The following is a 19,358-nucleotide window of genomic DNA, read 5'->3' as shown; positions in this document are numbered from 1 at the left end:
GTCAAGCTTGAAACAGAGCTACCACGGAAAACAAATTGAAGTTGCAACTGTTTGGGATCAGGCAGACAAACAGCCTACTTTTGCAAATATGAGAGATTGCAAAAATGTACAAAGCATAAGAATTCCACCTAAAATGTATACTGACAAGTCTGTTGTATACGAAGCGGTTTTTAATTTATGCACAATAACACAAGCAAACATGTAAAAAATAAAATAAAATAAAAAAGAAGAAAGAAATCATAGTTACAACTGAAACATTGAACAACAAAATATTTGGATATGGATGTACACTTGAAAACAGAGCTACTGTATCTTGATGAAACTTGTCTTACGGTTGTGGGTGAGGGAGGAGAGTACTTTGTTCAATTATGCTCCATGTGCACAGTAAATACCATCACAATACTTTCCTTGAAAATTCATGTTCAACTCAGCAGCCAAAGAAACAACAACAAACACTATCAAATTGAATTTGTTTGTTTTTTTTACAAAAAAATATAAAAAAGTACGCCGACAAAAACTGAACTTGATGCAGGATATATCCAGAATATTCCTGATCACTTTTTTTTTCTTTTCAGAAAGTACATAAACCGTTTCTTTTCAAAAGATAACTTTTTTTTTGTTCTTTAACCATTTCGAGACATTGAGTAAATGTATTTATAAAAACTACAGAGATGTAGCTTCAAACTGAAGTTAATGTACAGGAACAAGAAAAGCCAGAAGGTTTTACACTGATAGTTCAACCACTTTTAGCTGCTGAAGACTTCGCAAGAAAAAAAGGAAGAAATGAAAGACCACAAACTTCAAATATGTACAATAACCTGATTCTAAGGACTGGTAGTAGTGAAAACCCCAATTTGTCGGAGCACTGCACAGGTGGATGCTAGATCATGAAGGAATCTCTGATCGTGGCCTCTGGCTGGCTGGACACACTAGAAGAAAAACCAGTCCCGAATCAAAGACCATCAAAAATCTGCTTGCAAAGGCCCCCCAAACACCTGGAATGCGATCAGCCATGCAAAACAAACAGAACGATAGAGTAAACATGTCTGATGAAGTCATGCAAAGCAGTTTTGTGGTTATCCCCCGTTTGATACAGTAACAAACACAGGTGTGTTTAGTGTTTTGTAGAGGCGTCACAATAAAAGATTAAAAAGGATCCGATCGACGTCTTCCACAATCTTTTTGAGTCTATTTGTTGAAAAGTCATTGATTTTTTTCCTCCCGGATATGATTTAATCTTCATCGAGAAGAACATTCTAATCCAGTTGTCCTTTTCTTGGTCAGTCGAGATGATCTGTGTCAGAGCGTACCACAAGGCACCTGAGAGAAAGTGGCCATTTCCCTCTCTTGGCAACATGTTGCGTCTGCAGTTTTATTACATTTACAAGCTGCCAATGTTGTCTCAGAGTGGGTTTGTGAATCCCACGAAATATGTCAAATTTCATTACAAACCACAAAGGGAAATATAGAACACAGTCGAAATGGGTGGTAGGGCTGTTGTCCACAATCGGGCATGGGGTTGAATCGCCCAATCAGGCATTTAATAGTCATCATAGGAGTTGAGATCAGTGAAGTATGCGTTGGTATATGTCTTCCCGGCAAGCTGAGGGTTGAAGTACTTATTTCGTTCCTCCAGAATCAAATTGTTCTTGTTGAAGGCCTGTGGATGAAAGAGGTGGGTGGGGAGGGAAAAGAGAAAGAGAGTGGAATCAGTCTCGAGTTTTTTTGTTAGACATAAAGTGATTATTCAGCCCAGATGGCAAGGTAAAACAAATCGATCTAACAGAAAAAAAAGAGGTGTGGGGGGGGGGGGGATTTAGATCTTTTTGGAGCGACAGCAACACAAATCAATTGGAGGCCAGGCTCCGCGAGCAAAACATACATTTCACAGAGCAAGGTCAAAGCATTAGCGAAACAGGCTGAGAAAATGATAACCACTGCAGGGCCAAAATAATGATGATGAGCGCCCATACGCTCATCTCTGTCATCTCTAATGCGTAGCATCAGCAGCTTTTATGGCTCTCGGACTGTCGGTCCCTCGAGGACACAATAAACCATAAAATCAATCAAAAGAGAGTAATTTTGCTCTATTAAACAACGAGGAAGGGGGAAACTCTAGGTTACTATATGGTGTTGTGAACATAGAAAGATGGCCCTGATGCACTGCTTGATACAACATCAGCAATTTGGGAAAATGGATGCGTGCATCCGGTCTATGTGCTTGTGCTGTGCAGCCAATCCCTTGGGGTGGAGGCATCATTCAACACTTGATGATACTGCATTTCCTTGCTGTTGGATGGAAACCTTTTACTGTATGTCCAAAATTGTTACTTTTCAGTAAATGTAAAAAAAAAAAATAATAATAAAAAAAGTCTTCCAACTTCCAATATAGTCTAGTAGCCAACCCATAGAGCCCCATTGTGAACCCGAACATGTTGAGTACACCAAGGTTTTATGTTAGAAATGTTTAGTATGGATCCCCAGCATGTAGAAACTGCCGGATGCTAACTTGCATATGTTGAGCAATTTTCATAATTGGCATAATATGTGACCATACCAATTACAACCTATAGAAGGCAAAATATTCAAAATGTCATCATGCTTTATGTAGCATGTGACATGTCAAACTAGGGGGTTTTCATGATGCTGAATCCATTTCAAGCATTAGTTTTGCAAAAAAACACTCATTGGGGTAAAAACGGCCAATGCCGTCATCACAAATTGATGATGTCAGCACATTTGGGCTCATTGGGCATGGCCGTTTTAAGCCCAATGAGTGTTTTTTTGTAAAACTAATGCTTGGAATGGATTCAGCATCATGAAAACCCCTTAGTTTGACACATCACATGCTAGATAAAGCATGATGAAATTTTGAATATTGTGCCTTCTATGGGTTGTTAATGGTATGGTCACATATTATGCCAATTATGAAAATTGCTCAACATATGCAAGTTAGCATCCGGCAGTTTCTACATGCTGGGGACCCATACTAAACATTTCTAACATAAAACCTTGGTGTACTCAACATGTCCCGGTTCACTTTTTGGCTACTAGGCTAATAGATCCAGTTACTATTTAGTCCATAAGCTCTTGTTATACTTTTCATAGGTTAAATATATATAATACCCACAGACACACTTAACCACTTTAAACCTGACATCCCTGTTGTGGGCAGGTCATAAAACATATAGTATAAAGTATAAAGGGCTTCATATGTGGGGGAAAAATGCATTAAAAAGAAACATGGAGATACAAGGTTTCTGGCCAACAGCGATGATTTGCAGTTGATGGATATGGTTCCCTTCCCACTGATTGATAGGAAATGTGTGCACTGGACAAAGAAGAAACAAAATAAAACATGTAATACATTCTATTTCTAAACCATTATGTGATCTGCAAACAAAGGGAATTGTGATCAACACTGCTCTAAAAGGCAGCTTTGAAGTGGTTTTCTAGCTCTGCGGGTGGCCCTTTAGATGCATTTAAACAGCTGTGTTAAGTGTCCTAGCCTTAACACCTCCTTAATTGGCTGAGGAGTGATCGTTCAGCACGGTAAACGAAATCCGCCTCAACAGTGGGGCGACGTTACGGATAAGAGATATCACAGAGAGGAGCATGAAAGAAGAGAAAACTCACAATGCACTTTCATTCTCAACGCTAATGTAAAAAGAACAACAAGAACAACAACAAAAAACAAGTTCAAGAAGGTGTAAGGACGAACCAAAGAGCTAAAAGAAGGCGTGTGCAAAGCGGCGTGCAAATGGAAACCTCGCTGTGAGAAAGAGATGAGAAGAATACACTGCCTTCTCGCAAGCCTAAAGCAGGGGTTCCTAAAGCCTAAAGCCTAAAGCAGGGGTTCCCAACCTTTCTTGATCAGGGCCCACTTGAAAATCTGGAAAGCGTCCGCGGGCCACCCATTGACCACTTAACGCTGTGTTAACTGGTCAAATGGGTGTGCCGTGTGAATTTTCTGAGGTTGTTTTAGTTTAACTATAAATCAATCGATTGTGTTCCGGCTTGGATCAATGGAACTAACATACCGGTACTATACCTCAAGTTCCTGTTTATCTGTATCACAATTAAAACAACATTTTCAAGGTTTTCAAGAACAAATACCATGACATTGAATTATTGTGACTGAAGGTCGCAATAATATTCATGTTATATTATCATTAAAATCTAGAGCGTTTTGCCAATTATTTGGGGGCCCACTTGCAATATCCTCATGGCCCACCAGTGGTCCCTGGCCCACAAGTTGAGAACCACTGGCCTAAAAGAGGTGGGGTGGGGGGGGGGAACCCTAAAGGATGGCGGGGTGGAGGGATGCGGTGTTTCTACAGAAACTACAGTCTGTGCTCCCCACCTGCCACACAATGGAAGTGCCACAGGAGGTGGGAGGGGCGCGTTGGGGAGGAAGAGGAGGAGGGAGTGTACTGCAGTGGGGTCGAGAGGCTGCTGGGGGGCGGGGGGGTCAAGAGGCGGGATGTTGTAGATGTCAGAGGTCAGTGGTTAGTAGAAAATCTCCAGGCCACGCACGGACACCCCCATGTTAGCGGAGAGAGGCTGGCGCATGCCGGGGTCGTCCAACGGCAAGAGGACAGACACGTCTGGCTGCAAGGAGGGAGAGGAACGGGGCAACAGTCATCCTCAAAGGAGCCCAAGTTTCTGACCAATGCATACAACATAGAGCGTAAAAAGATATATATGGACAGCGTTACGCCATTGGTTTCTATTGGTTTCCAGCGATTTCAAATCCGCCGCCATTCTATATCCGGCAGTGGCGTGCACAGATAGACACTAGGGGGTGCTAGAGCACCCCCATGCCCTTTTGGCAATGTGCCCTTTCAAAAAAAATATATATATATATTTTGTACAGTTACACTGTACAGTATGTGGACCATGGTAACATTGATCAATTCTTGATAAAAAGCTTCTAATATATTATTTAGGCCCCACAATCTATAAATCTCACACTATTAAGGCAACCGGCCGGTTCCACGCGCTGCACAAAGTGCCCTTTTTTCCACTTGAGCACCTGCCCCTCTAAATGTCTGTGCACGCCACTGATATCCGGTCCGAAATGCAAAGCGCAGCGAGGGCCGGTCTTCACTCGTTGGAACCAGTAGAAAGCCTAGAATCCTACCCTACTTTATCATTTATTTAAAAATGAATGGGACCATGATTTACTAAACGCATATCACGATGATTGAAAAAAAAAAGACTTTATACTAGCGATTGAAAACATAAAGTGTGTATGAAAAGGTTTACTAAGGTGTAAAGTTCCCAAAACCTCATTGACTTCTGTTGAGATCATAATGTATTGCAAACGGTAGAAGGTGAAATAGGCAACATCTGTGCTGGGCCATTAATAGGAAGCAGGCTGAACGAGAACCCGGAAGTGAAATTCAATTAGCCCTTCGCTAAGTCCTTCCCCAACCCATCCTTGTCCAATAGAGCGTCGCAGTCCCGCCCCCTACCATGGACCAGGAAATGAATCCCAATGCATTTTTCCTATAGACATTTCAAAAAGTATTTATTTAAAGGCGGTTACGCTTGGACAAAGCCAACTCGAGTCGTGACAACTCATGACAACACAAACAATATTTTGGACCAAACAAATAATTACAAAGAAGAAAAACAACAAAAAAAAGTGTTCTTTCTAATTATTTGTTCGGCCCAAAATGTTTTGTTTGTTGTCATGATTTGTCACGACTCGAGTTGGCTTTGTCCGCGGCGTAAACGTCTTTAAATAAATACTTTCTGAAATGTCTATGAGGGAAATGAACGGAGAATCATTTCCTGGGCCATGGTAGGGGGCGGGACTGCGACGCTCTATAGGCAACAGTTATACTAAGAGCTCAGGAGGCAAGCTTTCCTGCTCACCCATTGAGATGCGTGTTAAATGGCGGGATTTCTCCATATAAATAATCGATCATTTCAGTAGCAAGAGCTTCAATGAAAGCAATAAGGTACACCCGCACACTGTGTATTTGCTCGGTACATGAGTATTGTCTTATTTAATGAAGCAACGTTTCGGTCCCTCCGGACCGTCCTCAGACGTTGCTTCATTAAATAAGATAATACTCATGTACAGTTGGAGGCCATCGATATTGTCCTTTTCTTTTTGCTGAGGTTTGCGTGATCTGCGCAAAAGGACAGTTAACCCATTTTGGGCGGGAACCCCTTTTGGTGTTTTAAACATTATGTTATAATTTAGCTATTGAAAAATAGCAGATCTACAAGCTCATAGCGCGCCACCGAGTGGCGCGCTATGAGCTTGTAGGTCTTAGAGGATTTAGAAGGATTTTTTAAAATGTTGAGGTCAGGCCTAAATGGGTCAAATGATAAGGGACACTATCGGTGGCACCCAACTGTACCTTATTGCTTTCATTGATGTCCACTGGCCTACGCACCTGTGCATACGCCTAATTTCTAGGTGTGTGAAAGTTTTCTCCTACTGTAGCAAGAGCTTCAAAATGTCTTCTAAATCTAGTCAACAAGGCCTGCAGTAGGCTATGCACTGGACAAAATGTGCATGACATTATTTCAGTAAACTAGAAATACGAGGAAATGAGGGAGAAACAGTATTCCAACTCAATCAACTTTAAACAACCTACAAGCTCGCAATGCGATTGTAGAAATTTGGTGCAGTGGGTGAAAAAAGGATGGGGCCTAGTATAGATAGACCCCTGAGGTTTTTCAGTGGTTATGTCAATATGCTGTGATTCTAGAAGCCTGTTAGTGTATGTATGCAACCGTACAAATAGAGCCAAAACAGTGGCTTCATTTATTTAGACTTCGTGATCATCAACTCATATTATTCTGCTGGGAGACATCCAAATTGGCTAGGTAGGAAGGCCAATAATATTTGGCCTGCTACGAGAAATGCACCACCGTCATCATGATTTGACCTACAGTAACAATCACATCCTGAAATATGGTGCCAGGTGTTCATATTTCATTGTCATTAACTCTGCAATGATATTATGGAGTTTGTTTTGAATGGTTATAATATCGTTCATTTCAACATCGGAAACCGTTTAGCACAGCAAGGATGGAAGCCAGAATGTGAAATTGCTCAATTGGATGGATTGGTTATGCCGCTACGTCCATGATCATATCTGCCTCTATCTGCATCTGCATCTGCGACGGCTAAATTCATGACAGATGGTTTTTTAATGTTTCGGCAAATTGCAATGAAATTTCCTTTTGAGAGTTGTCTTTGCGGGGGCATGTTTGTTGTGTCTGTATTGTACTGCAGCTCACATTTCCATTTATTTCGAATCAAATAAAAGACTTGTTGAGCCGAGTCCCACTATGGAGCTTGGAAAAGCACTGATTTAGGGCTGCACATTTTCTTAGGGAATAGTCTATCGATTACTTGTTCGAGTAATCACATATAACAGAAAGTCTGTTATACCCCACACCGTACCCCACAATGTCTGTCCCTTTGAATAGCCTCAACACATAAGACTTATAATAAATAGAGAATATTTAAGAAGAAAAAACAATAATGTGTTATTATTATTATTAAATACCAAAATGGAAAGTGGCAGTGCATAGGTAGCTTTTGCATTGTGCTGCTGTTACAACTAAACAATGACTGTCATTTTCACTCTTGTAAGTCTGTTTTGGCTCACTCCGAACTCCAGGAGGTGTAAACCAGTTTAAAAAACCCCGTTGGGAGCTGTCTGGAACCCTGAAATAAGCCCAGCTGGAACCCAGTGTGGCTTTGGATGAGCACTAATCATATAGCACTCCCTGGCACCCGAGGCTCAACGGAAACTGTGGATAAAGGGCCTGTTGTTTGGTCTATGGCCACATTTGGATTTCTGTCAACACCTCTGGGCTTTCTATTCTATTCACACTGAGATATAAGAATCACTGTGAACAGAAAGATGTGCAAGACACTAAAGCTGTATAAACGCTGTATAAACATAACGATCTGACGATTGACAGCCGTCTACCTGCCTACACACTAATTACTGATCAGTTAGTGTGTTATGAGAAAGCAGTGTATGAGACTACGGACAAAACGGGGACTAAATATACAGTAGGAACACAACACACAGAAAGAGGTAGTACACAACTGTCCGTATATTACATATAGCGTACGTGCACAAGGAGAGGTGGTGCTACAGTACAGTATAGGAGCCATGCAGTAAGAGGAAACCAGAGAAATCTAGTTTAATGGCCACAGAGACAGAGAAGGAAGGCAAAGCATTGTTTCATAGACTGTGAGAGCGCGAGCGCGAGACCCATTTATCACATCGCTCGCGCAGCATCACAACAAACAAACAACTGCTTCGGCCGAGCTCAGGAAAACACCCGGACGGACGTTGTTCGCCGCGGAGAGCGTTCGCCCCGGAAAACGAAATGAATGCAAAGACCGCAAAACGCAGACCTTGATGGCTTCCACCGAGTCGTATTTGTCCAGTTTGTTGATGTGGTTGGTGATGCTGGTGTTGAGCGGCGCGGCAGAGATGGGGTGGATGACGGTGGCGTCGTGTGACTGCTGCTGGTAGCGCTGGCAGTAGGAGTAGACCAGCAGCGTCACCAGGCAGCCCAGGATGGAGCTGCTCAGGCCCACTGCGATCATGTGGAACACGTTGAAGTCTGAGGGAAGGGAGACACACACATTAGATAGCCAGATCTACCATATGGGCACTTTGGGCACGTGCCCAGGGGGCCGGGCCCCCTGTTTTTTTTTCTTAGCTCCACAGAAATTTCCCCCACTAATCCGAATGAAATAAATGGTCTCTAAAAAAGAAATAGTCAAAATGAGTGTTTTATTGTTGGTGAGAATGCAGCTGGAAAGTGCAATTGGGTGTAAAGCAGCAACAATGCGCTATATTGGCTGTTGTTCAAGGTGGGTGGGCCCACTGGTCCGTGTGAGGTCACTGGTGGAGAGGTGGGTGGGCCCACTGGTCCGTGTAAGGTCACTGGTGGAGAGGTGGGTGGGCCCACTGGGCCGTGTAAGGTCACTGGTGGAGAGGTGGGTGGGCCCACTGGTCCGTGTAAGGTCACTGGTGGAGAGGTGGGTGGGCCCACTGGTCCGTGTAAGGTCACTGGTGGAGAGGTGGGTGGGCCCACTGGTCCGTGTAAGGTCACTGGTGGAGAGGTGATTACATTCTGCACGCATAGTGCGTCAGGTGGCTTGAATACACTGGCACTGGTGGATTCTTTCACCCATTTTGCTTACCATGGGTCAAATAAAAATCACACCTGTGTGAACTGAGTGGTGCAACTCCCCTGCCCCCCCCCCCCCCCCCCCCCCCCCCCTCTCTCTCATTAGCAGGCAACAGTGCAGCACTATCTCTCTCTCTCTCTGTTTCTGGCACAACAGCGCCACTTTTGCCCCTACTGCTACTCATAGTCACATAGTCACATAGTCACACATCCACATAGGTTAACACAGACATTGAGTGGTTGCACCACTCAAAAATAATGTGTTACTGCCTGGCTGTCACTCTGGGGCGGGGCAGGCAGCCGGTAATAGGCCAAAATAAAGGCATAAAACTGACAAAAAATGTCGGAATATATCATAGGACAGGTTAGAATAGAATTAAATAGTTAACGCCCCATATGGTAAAACAAAAGGTGCTACATTAAAAGAACATTGCCTCGTGGAAGATGTTTAGCACATCTACAGGTGCAACAGAGAGCTTATTATGGTGTTAAGTGATAACTGGGAAATGTGTTTTTGTATTTAAATGTATTTCATTTATTCTCTTCAATTCCTCTTAAATCTTTCTCCTGTCAAGCACACATGCGCACACACTCACGCACGCGTTCAGACACGCGCACGCACACACACACACACACACACACACACACATTACCTCCACAGCGTCTCTCCTCCTGACTGGATCGAGCAATTGAGACTTCTATGAAGAAAACACATAAGAAAGGAGAGCGCGCACACACACACACACACACACACACACACACACACACACACACACACACACACACACACACACACACACACACACACACACACACACACACACACACACACACACACACACACACACACACACACACACACACACAAAAGCATGTTAGCTTGATGAATTGTGTGGTTGAACGTGAGACGAAAGCTTTACTCAATATGAAACAGATTATCATAAAACTCGAGGAGCTAATTGCGGCCGAAGTATCAGCTCTCATTGAAGGAAATGAAGTACAGGACACTGCTAATGAACATTAATGGACTACCTTTCTCATTCAACCTGATGGATGATAACCTATAAAAGGGTTTTCATATCTTACAAATCCTACTATTACAACCCTGAGTAAGGTAAGATTTTAAGCTTCAATAAAAAAATAAAAAATAAAATAAAATTATATATATATATATATATATATATTTTTTTTTTTAAAGCTTAAAATCTTACCTTACTAAGGGTTGTAATAGTAGGATTTGTAAGATATTTTTTCGTCTATATATATATGTATATGTCTTTGTGACAATTCAGGGCACATCCTGCCAAAAATGTGAGATAATCAATCAATCTCATCGTCATTGACTACATTAATCAATAGGACTTTTATTGTGATAGAACTTTCATAACAGCAACAGAGCCTGATCTATATAGGCAGAAACCTTGTATCTCTATATTGTCACTTTTTGTGTGTTTGTTTTTTCCGTAAACTAATTCCCTACTCGTCGTACTCTTAAGGTCCTTGCAGACTGTTGGAAAAAAGGCAAGAAAACGTCCCGAAAAGAATCTGAAAAAAGCAGTCTGCAAGGACCTTTAGACATATCATTTTTTCTTGTGTGTTTCTTGCGTGTTTCTAATAAAGTTGTTTTTGTTGTTTTCGTCTCCCCCAATGTAAAGCGTCTTTAGGTACTTAGAAAAGCACTATACAAATCTGAGATATTATGAAGAGTGTCGCACAAAAGTAGAAACAACTGCTGCTCTACCAGATCCGCTATTTAGGAGGATTTCTATTTTAGTGAAAGTAAATATTGAACCCCCAAAAAGTATGAACGAGACCTTATGACTAAATAATAACTACATTGGATACATTGGAACATGTTTTTAACTTTTAACCCATTTTGGGCGGGAACCCCTTTTGGTGTTAGCATTATGTTGTGCTTTAGCTATTGAAAAATAGCAGATCTACAAGCTCATAGCGCGCCACCGAGTGGCGCGCTACGAGCTTGTAGGTCTGCTATTTTTGGACATTACAAGGTTGGCACCCGACAGCGACATTGATCCAATGTGAACGGCATGGCTGAGCAGCGCCGTAGTTAAGAGTGTGGAGTTGCTCTAATGATCCTGTGTATCACAGATCAATGGTGCGGTCTGGCTCACATTACAGCCTGTCAAAGGCAGAGAGATGCTTGTCTGGGGCGGTATCAATAAGATAGGAGCGATGATGTGTGCGTGTGCGTGTGCGTGTGTGTGTGTGTGTGTGTGTGTGTGTGCGTGTGTGTGTGAGAGAGAGAGAGAGTATATATATGTGCTGTGTTTGTACAGGTTGTTGAATTGAAGCGACAGTTTGTCTGTCTATCCGACGCAATGAAGTATTTATAGGCTTCGTTATGGAGATACAGGAAACTGACGTTGATAGCATTTCCTAGCAATGCTAATGTAAGTCGAAAGGTGGTGAAAACCATTTATCGGAAAAGTCCCCGTTGGAGCACCTTCTATGTAGTGTTTGGGAAAGTGTTTAGGACATTTAATGGAAGGTGCAACATTATATTTTTAGTCAGAGACACGGTTTATAACCTTATTGACTTGCACTTTCATTTCTTGATGAATATCAGCAGTTTTTCCGCTACAGAAACATCTGAAAATGCTTCAAACAGGCTTGAAGCACACTGTGGATGGACTGAAACGACTGACCCGGTTCATGATGAATGAAATGCTTTGGGAAAACATGATGAGGTACCGCTTTGATCTTGCGATGGGGATGCGCGCGCGTGTGTGTGTGTGTGTGTGTGTGTGTGTGTGTGTGTGTGTGTGTGTGTGTGTGTGTGTGTGTGTGTGTGTGAAAAAAAACAGTGAGTTTGTGTGCCTGTTTTTGTGAGTGCATGTGTGCGCGTGTGTGCGTGCGTGGTCACCTGGTATGAGGTTGGATTCCGGTGGGCAGGGCCTGGTCTCGGTGCTGTTCCCTGAACACTGGTTTCCGGTGGGGAACAGGACGTCACAGTGACGCGCGCGCAGCTGGGAGCCAGTGGAGTCACACTGGGACCACTCTGACCAGTTGGACCAACTCTCTGCAAGTGTTTGGAAGACACAGTATGTCAACCAGAGCCTGGAGATACCTGAATCTACTGTGTGTGTGTGTGTGTGTGTGTGTGTGTGTGTGTGTGTGTAGGATGACGTAACGTCGAACTAACCGTTACATCATTCTCCCTTCGTTATAAAGCTTCGCTCAGCCAGAAGAACCTTGTCGGAAAATAAACTTGCGGAGGTAACCTAAATTCTAAATCTAACCTCCTTAGCGTGCGTGCGTGCGTGCGTGCGTGCGTGCGTGCGTGCGTGCGTGCGTGCGTGCGTGCGTGCGCTATACAGCGTACCTGGACAGGGTTGTGTGTTGCACAGTGCCTCCTCAGTGTGCAGGCCCAGGCAGATGTCTCCTCCATGGGCTGGTGGAGGGTTGTTGCAGGTCCGGGTCCTCATGTAATGTCCTCCTCCACACGTCACCGAGCACTTGGACCAGTTGGACCAGCAAGACCAGCTCCCATCCACTTAACACAGCAACCATATAGACGTGTCAATGTCAAAACATGTATACTAAAGGTATTTTTGGGGCCTTTTTCTGCCTTTATTGATAGATTGAAAGTAGGTTGACAGGAAACGGGGAGATAAATGGAGGGGTGACACGCAGCAAAGATCGTCGGGATTACCAGCCTCGGTGCCTGGACCGCTAGGCTGGCCCAGGCCATACTATCTTGCACCTCTAGGCATGCTTAAGAACATACAAAAAGTCTAGTAAATATACCGTTCTGGAAACATCATTTTCAAGATGCTGTCCAATATGGAGCTTAAAATGGCTATATCTCCAAGCCTATTCAATCTAGAAAGGTGGTTTTGGTGCCTAACCCCAGGCTTTAGAGCTCAATCCATTTGAATGAATCTACGAATTTGCCATCAGTTAATTATTTATTGCCGTGTCCCAAGGTGATAACAGAGGGAAAAAAATCATACGAACATTCTTCTGATGTAATATATCTTAAGTTGTTGGTGGTGTATGAACATGTGCAGTCAGATCTGGTGATATTATTTCCTAGCTTCTGTATTATATGACAACAAAGGATATTAGCAGAATTTCACAGCTTTTTTGCTTTGTAGGAAAGTGGATTTTGGTCATTTGAAAATACACTTTTAGCTGAACGTAAAGAAATTGAAGTCATTCCAAGACATTTAATGGAACAGTGATGCATGACAAGAAAAAATGAAGCAATTTCAGTGTGTGTATATTTGAGCATGTGTTCGTGTTGCTGTGTGTGTGTGTGTGTGTGTGTGTGTGTGTGTGTGTGTGTGTGTGTGTGTGTGTGTGTGTGTGTGTGCGCATTAAGTGTGACTATTTTGAAGTGTGTGTGACAGCAAGTTTTGCCCCATCCAGCTGCCATAGTAAACCTCTTAACTGGCACTTGACAACCACTCTGATTAATGAAAGTAAATGAACCATCACAATGCTTGCAGCTCTTGTCGAATGGCAAACATCACAGTTATTAACTTATTATCTCTCACACACACGCAAACGCAAACGCACACGCACACGCACACGCACACGCACACCAGGGATGGATTAACCCCCATGAGGGCCCCTGGGCCGGTATAGCGCGCATGCGTGCAACATTTTTATGTTTGTCAGTGTTTTTATCACCTTTTTGACCTAAATTTAACAAAATAAATGGCCAATGAAGGGCCTCAGGAGCCCATTTCAGGGTGTCAAACCTAGTACCTGACGGTCCAATTTCCCTGAAGGGCCCCTGAGAGCCAAGGGCCCCTGGGCCACGGCCCCAATGGCTAATTTGTCTCTGACGCACGCACGCACGCACGCACGCACGCACGCACGCACGCACGCACGCACGCACGCACGCACGCACGCACGCACGCACGCACGCACGCACGCACGCACGCACGCACGCACGCACGCACGCACGCACGCACGCACGCACGCACGCACGCACGCACGCACGCACGCACGCACGCACGCACGCACGCACGCACGCACGCACGCACGCACGCACGCACGCACGCACGCACGCACGCACGCACACACACACACACACACACACACACACACACACACACACACACACACACACACACACACACACACACACACACACACACACACACACACACACACACACACACACACACACACACACACACACTAGTTTATGTCGGGTGGAAACCTTGTATATCCAAAACCTGTGTTCCTAATGATTTCAATGTAGTAGTTAGGATGACTTAGTTACAAGCTCTTTTCCAAAGGTATATTCAGTGATTTCACTTACCTTGTAGGTCTGCTAATTTCACTTCACTTCACCCCCCAAATATATATATATACAGTATATATATAAAAAAGGAGATACAAGGTTTCTGACCGACAACGGGACGACATACATATGGGTGCTTATACTTGCAAGGGAAATTTTGGAGAGAGAAAGAGAGATAAGAGATAGAGAGCAACAAGGTGTACACAATCTTTGACACAGGCTTCTAGCAGGAGAGGCAAAAACACCTCTGGGATAATCACTCCCAGCAAAGTCTTCTCTTCATTGTGGCGGAGAGAAATTCTCTCTTCGGGAACCATTTGAGAATGGCTGTTAAAGAGCCAGGGCAGCGCTGCTGTGTGCAGGTAATTGAAGTGGCCCATGCTTTTTGTCATCTCCGTGTAATTTCTCTATCACAGAGTGACACATCAGTCGATTCCCGGCACCGGATGACAAATCGGCCCATCTCGACGCCGACTGGAGAAACACACGGATTCATTTGTTTCCCCCAAGCAGATGGATGCACGGACAGCCACCTTTGTTCTACCAGCTTTCTCTTGCACACGTACCGGGCTGCACTAATGCGTCTAAGAAGGCATGGGTATTCAATAATGGGTCCATGATGACCACTAAACGGTCCTCAGGGTCATTGCAGGGGAGCTGCACAATTATTGTTTGATAGAAAAGTTTACTCTGTGAATTTGTTTCAGTGATTTAAATGTGTCTGAAAATACACGCATTAACATGAAATCAATATATCAAAGCAAATACATTAGTAAAGAAACGTTTGATTTACATAAAAGTAGCCTGAGCTAACGCTAGACATTTCTGGCCTAGATGGGAGGGCCGCGGCTCAGATTTGCGCACACCCTGATCGGTTCACCGATCTGTCCGTCAGCCCCGGTCTCTCCTCCCCCCCCCAGTGCAGCACTGTTATTGTGTCGACCAGAAGCAGAAACCACTGGTAAGTTATTTCCACAGAGTCGGCACACGTTGTTTTTTTTCTTAGACAGTGTGGTGGGTTCTTCAGCCATTCTCCTCATTTTCCTTGCATAGCCTCGTTTGAAGTTCCACTGGTAATGATTTCCTCACGGTGTTATTTTGAGGGGTGCACACCGCTCAGAGCCCTGACGTCACATCACCACGTTTAGGCCAGTGAAGCCCATGCGTACATCCAGGCTTTCATTTTTCGCGCAGACGAAATGAAAGCCTGGGTATCGAGGCTACATAAAAGTGGACTAGTAGTGCTTGTAAAGGCTGTGGCTCCTGAATTAGTGATGAAGTGTCAGATTGTTATAAAGTTGGTCAAGAAACCTGTCAAGATTGTCAAGAAGAGTACTTTTTAAACCCATCTCTTGTCTGCTGTCTGTACTGCTGCACATCTACAGTGTCTCAGAGGATGCTGTAGAGTCCACAGTTCGGAAACCCATATCAACGTGAGGCAGGGTTTTTGTTTGTCAAAAACGATTACATTTTTTTACTCAAAAACATGGCTTCTATTATAGCATGCTAACATTCCAGGAATAGAAAGCCTGCAGTTTCTATTAGCTTGCGTGGATTTCCATCGATGATGTCACTGCAGGTAGGTGGGTTTCCGAACAGTCCACAGCCCTCCTATGAATAAACTTTACTTACTTACTAGTTACTCCTCTGAGACACATCCGAGAAGACAACAATGGTACTGTATTATCATGAGCATTAGTGAAGACCAATTATATGAAGATAGGTTGAAAATGGGTGGAGTCATCCTTTAAAGGGACATTTCACCCTTTTTGCAAAAATATATATGTTAATGACATTTAGAAGATTTAGAACACTTTCCTGGGGGTCTTTGTGTGTGTAATATGTGGTTTTAGATATTTTAGATTGTAGCAGTGAGCCCAGTGTCTCTGATGTCATGGACACTGGGCTCACTTACTTCCTGGACTACATCTCAGTAAGACAGCCATCCCCCTATCCACAAGGAGGAGCAGTGCACCAAAGTATTATGGGAATTGTAGTCCAGGAAGTAAGTGAGCCCAGTGTCCATGACATCAGAGACACTGGGCTCACTGCTAAAATCTAAAATATCTAAAACCACATATTACACACATAAAGACCCCCAGGAAAGTGTTCTAAATCTTCTAAACGTCATTAACATATATTTTTATGCAAAAAGGGTGAAATGTCCCTTTTATTTTTTTAAATGTTATATATATTATTATTTTTTTACTTTGAAGTGGTGAATTTGATTAGGCTACTTTGTCCACGACTGCATCAGGCCAACTGTAATAACATCACACTTTCAGATGTGCGCTAATTTAGGCCTTATTAGTATTCATTACATCTCAAGCTAGGCTAAGCCCTTCGCTTTGGAGGGGAGACTGGAGTTATTAATATAGCTAGCCAGCAGAATTATCATTGTCAACACCTCAGCATTGGGATAGGAAATACATCAGCACAGTGATGTGGCGACATTATAAGCAAACAGAATTAATCTGCAGTCAAGCGCAGAGGCTTTTAGGCTGGTAAAGACAAATCCAGTAGTCTCCAAACTATTTCTAATTCAAAGTGCATCTTCAATGGCGCGAGGCGCAGATTTCCTATTCCCTTGTTAGCAATCACGCGTGAACTCCAGCTGAATGAATTAACTAGAAATAGTATCAATGTTGGCTCGCTGTGTTTTCAAACCGGCAGGCACTGCATGAAGATGAATGGCTGCCATTGAAGACGTCCATGCTTTTAGTGTGAAGACAGAGCCTGACGTCAGGACTCTGGATTAACCCATTCTGACCCGAGATCAGATTCTAAAAATGTCTTCTACATCCTGACAGTTTTCTGAAAAAGCTATGTTTCTATGTCAGTGGTTCTTCGATTTAAAAAAAATAGCAGACCTACAAGCTCGTAGCGCGCCACTCGGTGGCGCGCTATGAGCTTGTAGATCTGCTATTTTTTCAATAGCTAAAGCATGACATAATGCTAACACCAAAAGGGGTTCCCTTTTGGACTGACCTTGAAATTTAAAAAATGTCTTCAAAATCCTGACATTTTCCAAAATGACATCCTGACAGTTTTCTGAAAAGCTATGTTTCTATGTCAGTCGTTCTTCGATTTAAAAAAAATAGCAGATCTACAAGCTCGTAGCGCGCCACTCGGTGGCGCGCTACGAGCTTGTAGATCTGCTATTTTTCAATAGCTAAAGCATGACATGATGCTAACACCAAAAGGGGTTCCCGCCCAAAATGGGTTAATAATCACCTGAGACAAAGTCTCGCTCGCGCTGCTCGGCGCCCGTGCTGGATGCCAGGTGTGCTTTTATACGAAACTAAGCAGTGGATTTCCATTTAGACAGCACATTACCTCCTTTGTCAGACAGAGTATTCATTTAATTAGAACGATTCCCCCTCGCCGTCTCCCGGCGGGCGGGGGTGGAAAATGCACCGCCTCAGAGGTTTTCACAACAGGATAAAAAAAAAGACCTCCCATAGCTGGCAGCATAATTATGCAGTAATGTAATTACACACCACGATGCCATGGGGATTGAGTCCCTAATTCCTTGGGGTAACTTTGGGTCTCTGTCATGGCCTTTATCTGGGGCTGATTCCTTTCATGTTGGCGATTAGTAGTCAGGAGTCTCTCAGGACGGCACAGAATCATTCAGTGGTCCTGGAATCGTGCAAGGGACGCTCCTTGTGGAACTAACTAGTGTGTGTGTGTGTGTGTGTGTGTGTGTGTGTGTGTGTGTGTGTGTGTGTGTGTGTGTGTGTGTGTGTGTGTGTGTGTGTGTGTGTGTGTGTGTGTGTGTGTGTGTGTGTGTGTGTGTGTTAAAAAACAAACAAGAGGCCTGGGCCATGGCTCAGTGGTCCAGGCACCTTGGCTGGTAATCCAGTCTGGCAGTGTGCCGCGGGTTCGACTCCCGATCCCGCTGCATGTCTTCCCCCCCATCTCTCTCCCCATTTCCTGTCAGCCTACTGTCTGTCCCTCCATAAAAAAATATAAAATAAAGGCGAAAGCCAAAAAAAAAAACGTTAAAAAGTGCATGAGCATCATTTATCTCACCTGGGCAAGGGGTGACGTTACACTCCTGATACTCCTGTGCAGATCCCAGGCAGGGCTGCCCTCCGTAGCGGGGTTCAGGGCTGCTGCAGGTCCTCTTGCGACTGCGGACGCCCCTGCTGCAGTCCCTGCTGCACTGAGACCAGGAGCTCCACGACGACCAGCCGCCGTTCACTGTGTGGCCCGCCATCCTGCCCAGGCGGAGCACCTCGCCTGTGGGGTTAGAGGAGCACATGTATATAGGTTCACTGTGTGGCCCGCCATCCTGCCCAGGCGGAGCACCTCGCCTGTGGGGTTAGAGGAGCACATGTATATAGGTTCACTGTGTGGCCCACCATCCTGCCCAGGCGGAGCACCTCGCCTGTGGGGTCAGAGGGCACATGTATATAGGTTCACTGTGTGGCCCGCCATCCTGCCCAGACGGAGCACCTCGCCTGTGGGGTTAGAGGAGCATATGTATATAGGTTCACTGTGTGGCCCACCATCCTGCCCAGGCAGAGCACCTCGCCTGTGGGGTTACTCTGGGTGTGCGATGTGTCTACGATGTGTGGCCATCCAGTACACATACTATTTACCCTGGGTGTGAGTGTGTCTACATGTGTAGCCATCCGTTACTACATGTGAATGGCACAATACTGGGTTTAAAAACACAGCTGAAACATGAAGTGGAGTCTGTCAAATCCCGCAATTTCCTTCTGCCCATTGCGTTGCATCGTAACTAGGATGATAAATTAGTATAGTATACATAGATGGACTAATGGATATACCAAGGTGTGTATGGCATAGCTCCATAGATAACCGGACGGTATAAGGACAGACAATTGGCACTTTTAAGATCTTGGAAAAGTGTTATTGC

At 44.1% G+C, this 19,358-nt stretch overlaps 1 protein-coding gene across 2 annotated transcripts in view; it reads right to left on the bottom strand.

The window, feature by feature from the left end:
- Positions 1-122: 122 nt before the first annotated feature.
- The window catches only part of sema5a (sema domain, seven thrombospondin repeats (type 1 and type 1-like), transmembrane domain (TM) and short cytoplasmic domain, (semaphorin) 5A), a 257,306-nt gene continuing 238,070 nt past the window's right edge, over positions 123-19,358 (bottom strand). For both annotated transcript variants that reach the window (XM_079489014.1, XM_079489015.1), the window contains 6 exons: positions 18,506-18,715; positions 12,536-12,706; positions 12,077-12,232; positions 9,843-9,887; positions 8,405-8,616; positions 123-1,660 (listed from right to left, as the gene is read on the bottom strand). In XM_079489014.1, coding sequence (XP_079345140.1) covers positions 1,541-1,660; positions 8,405-8,616; positions 9,843-9,887; positions 12,077-12,232; positions 12,536-12,706; positions 18,506-18,715 — 914 coding nt within the window. In that variant the 3' untranslated portion in view covers positions 123-1,540. The remainder of the gene's footprint in view (positions 1,661-8,404; positions 8,617-9,842; positions 9,888-12,076; positions 12,233-12,535; positions 12,707-18,505; positions 18,716-19,358) is intronic.

This window comes from Electrona antarctica (assembly GCF_951216825.1).
Source record: "Electrona antarctica genome assembly, chromosome: 20".
NCBI lineage: Eukaryota > Metazoa > Chordata > Actinopteri > Myctophiformes > Myctophidae > Electrona > Electrona antarctica.
This window is presented reverse-complemented; position numbering and strand designations above follow the sequence as displayed.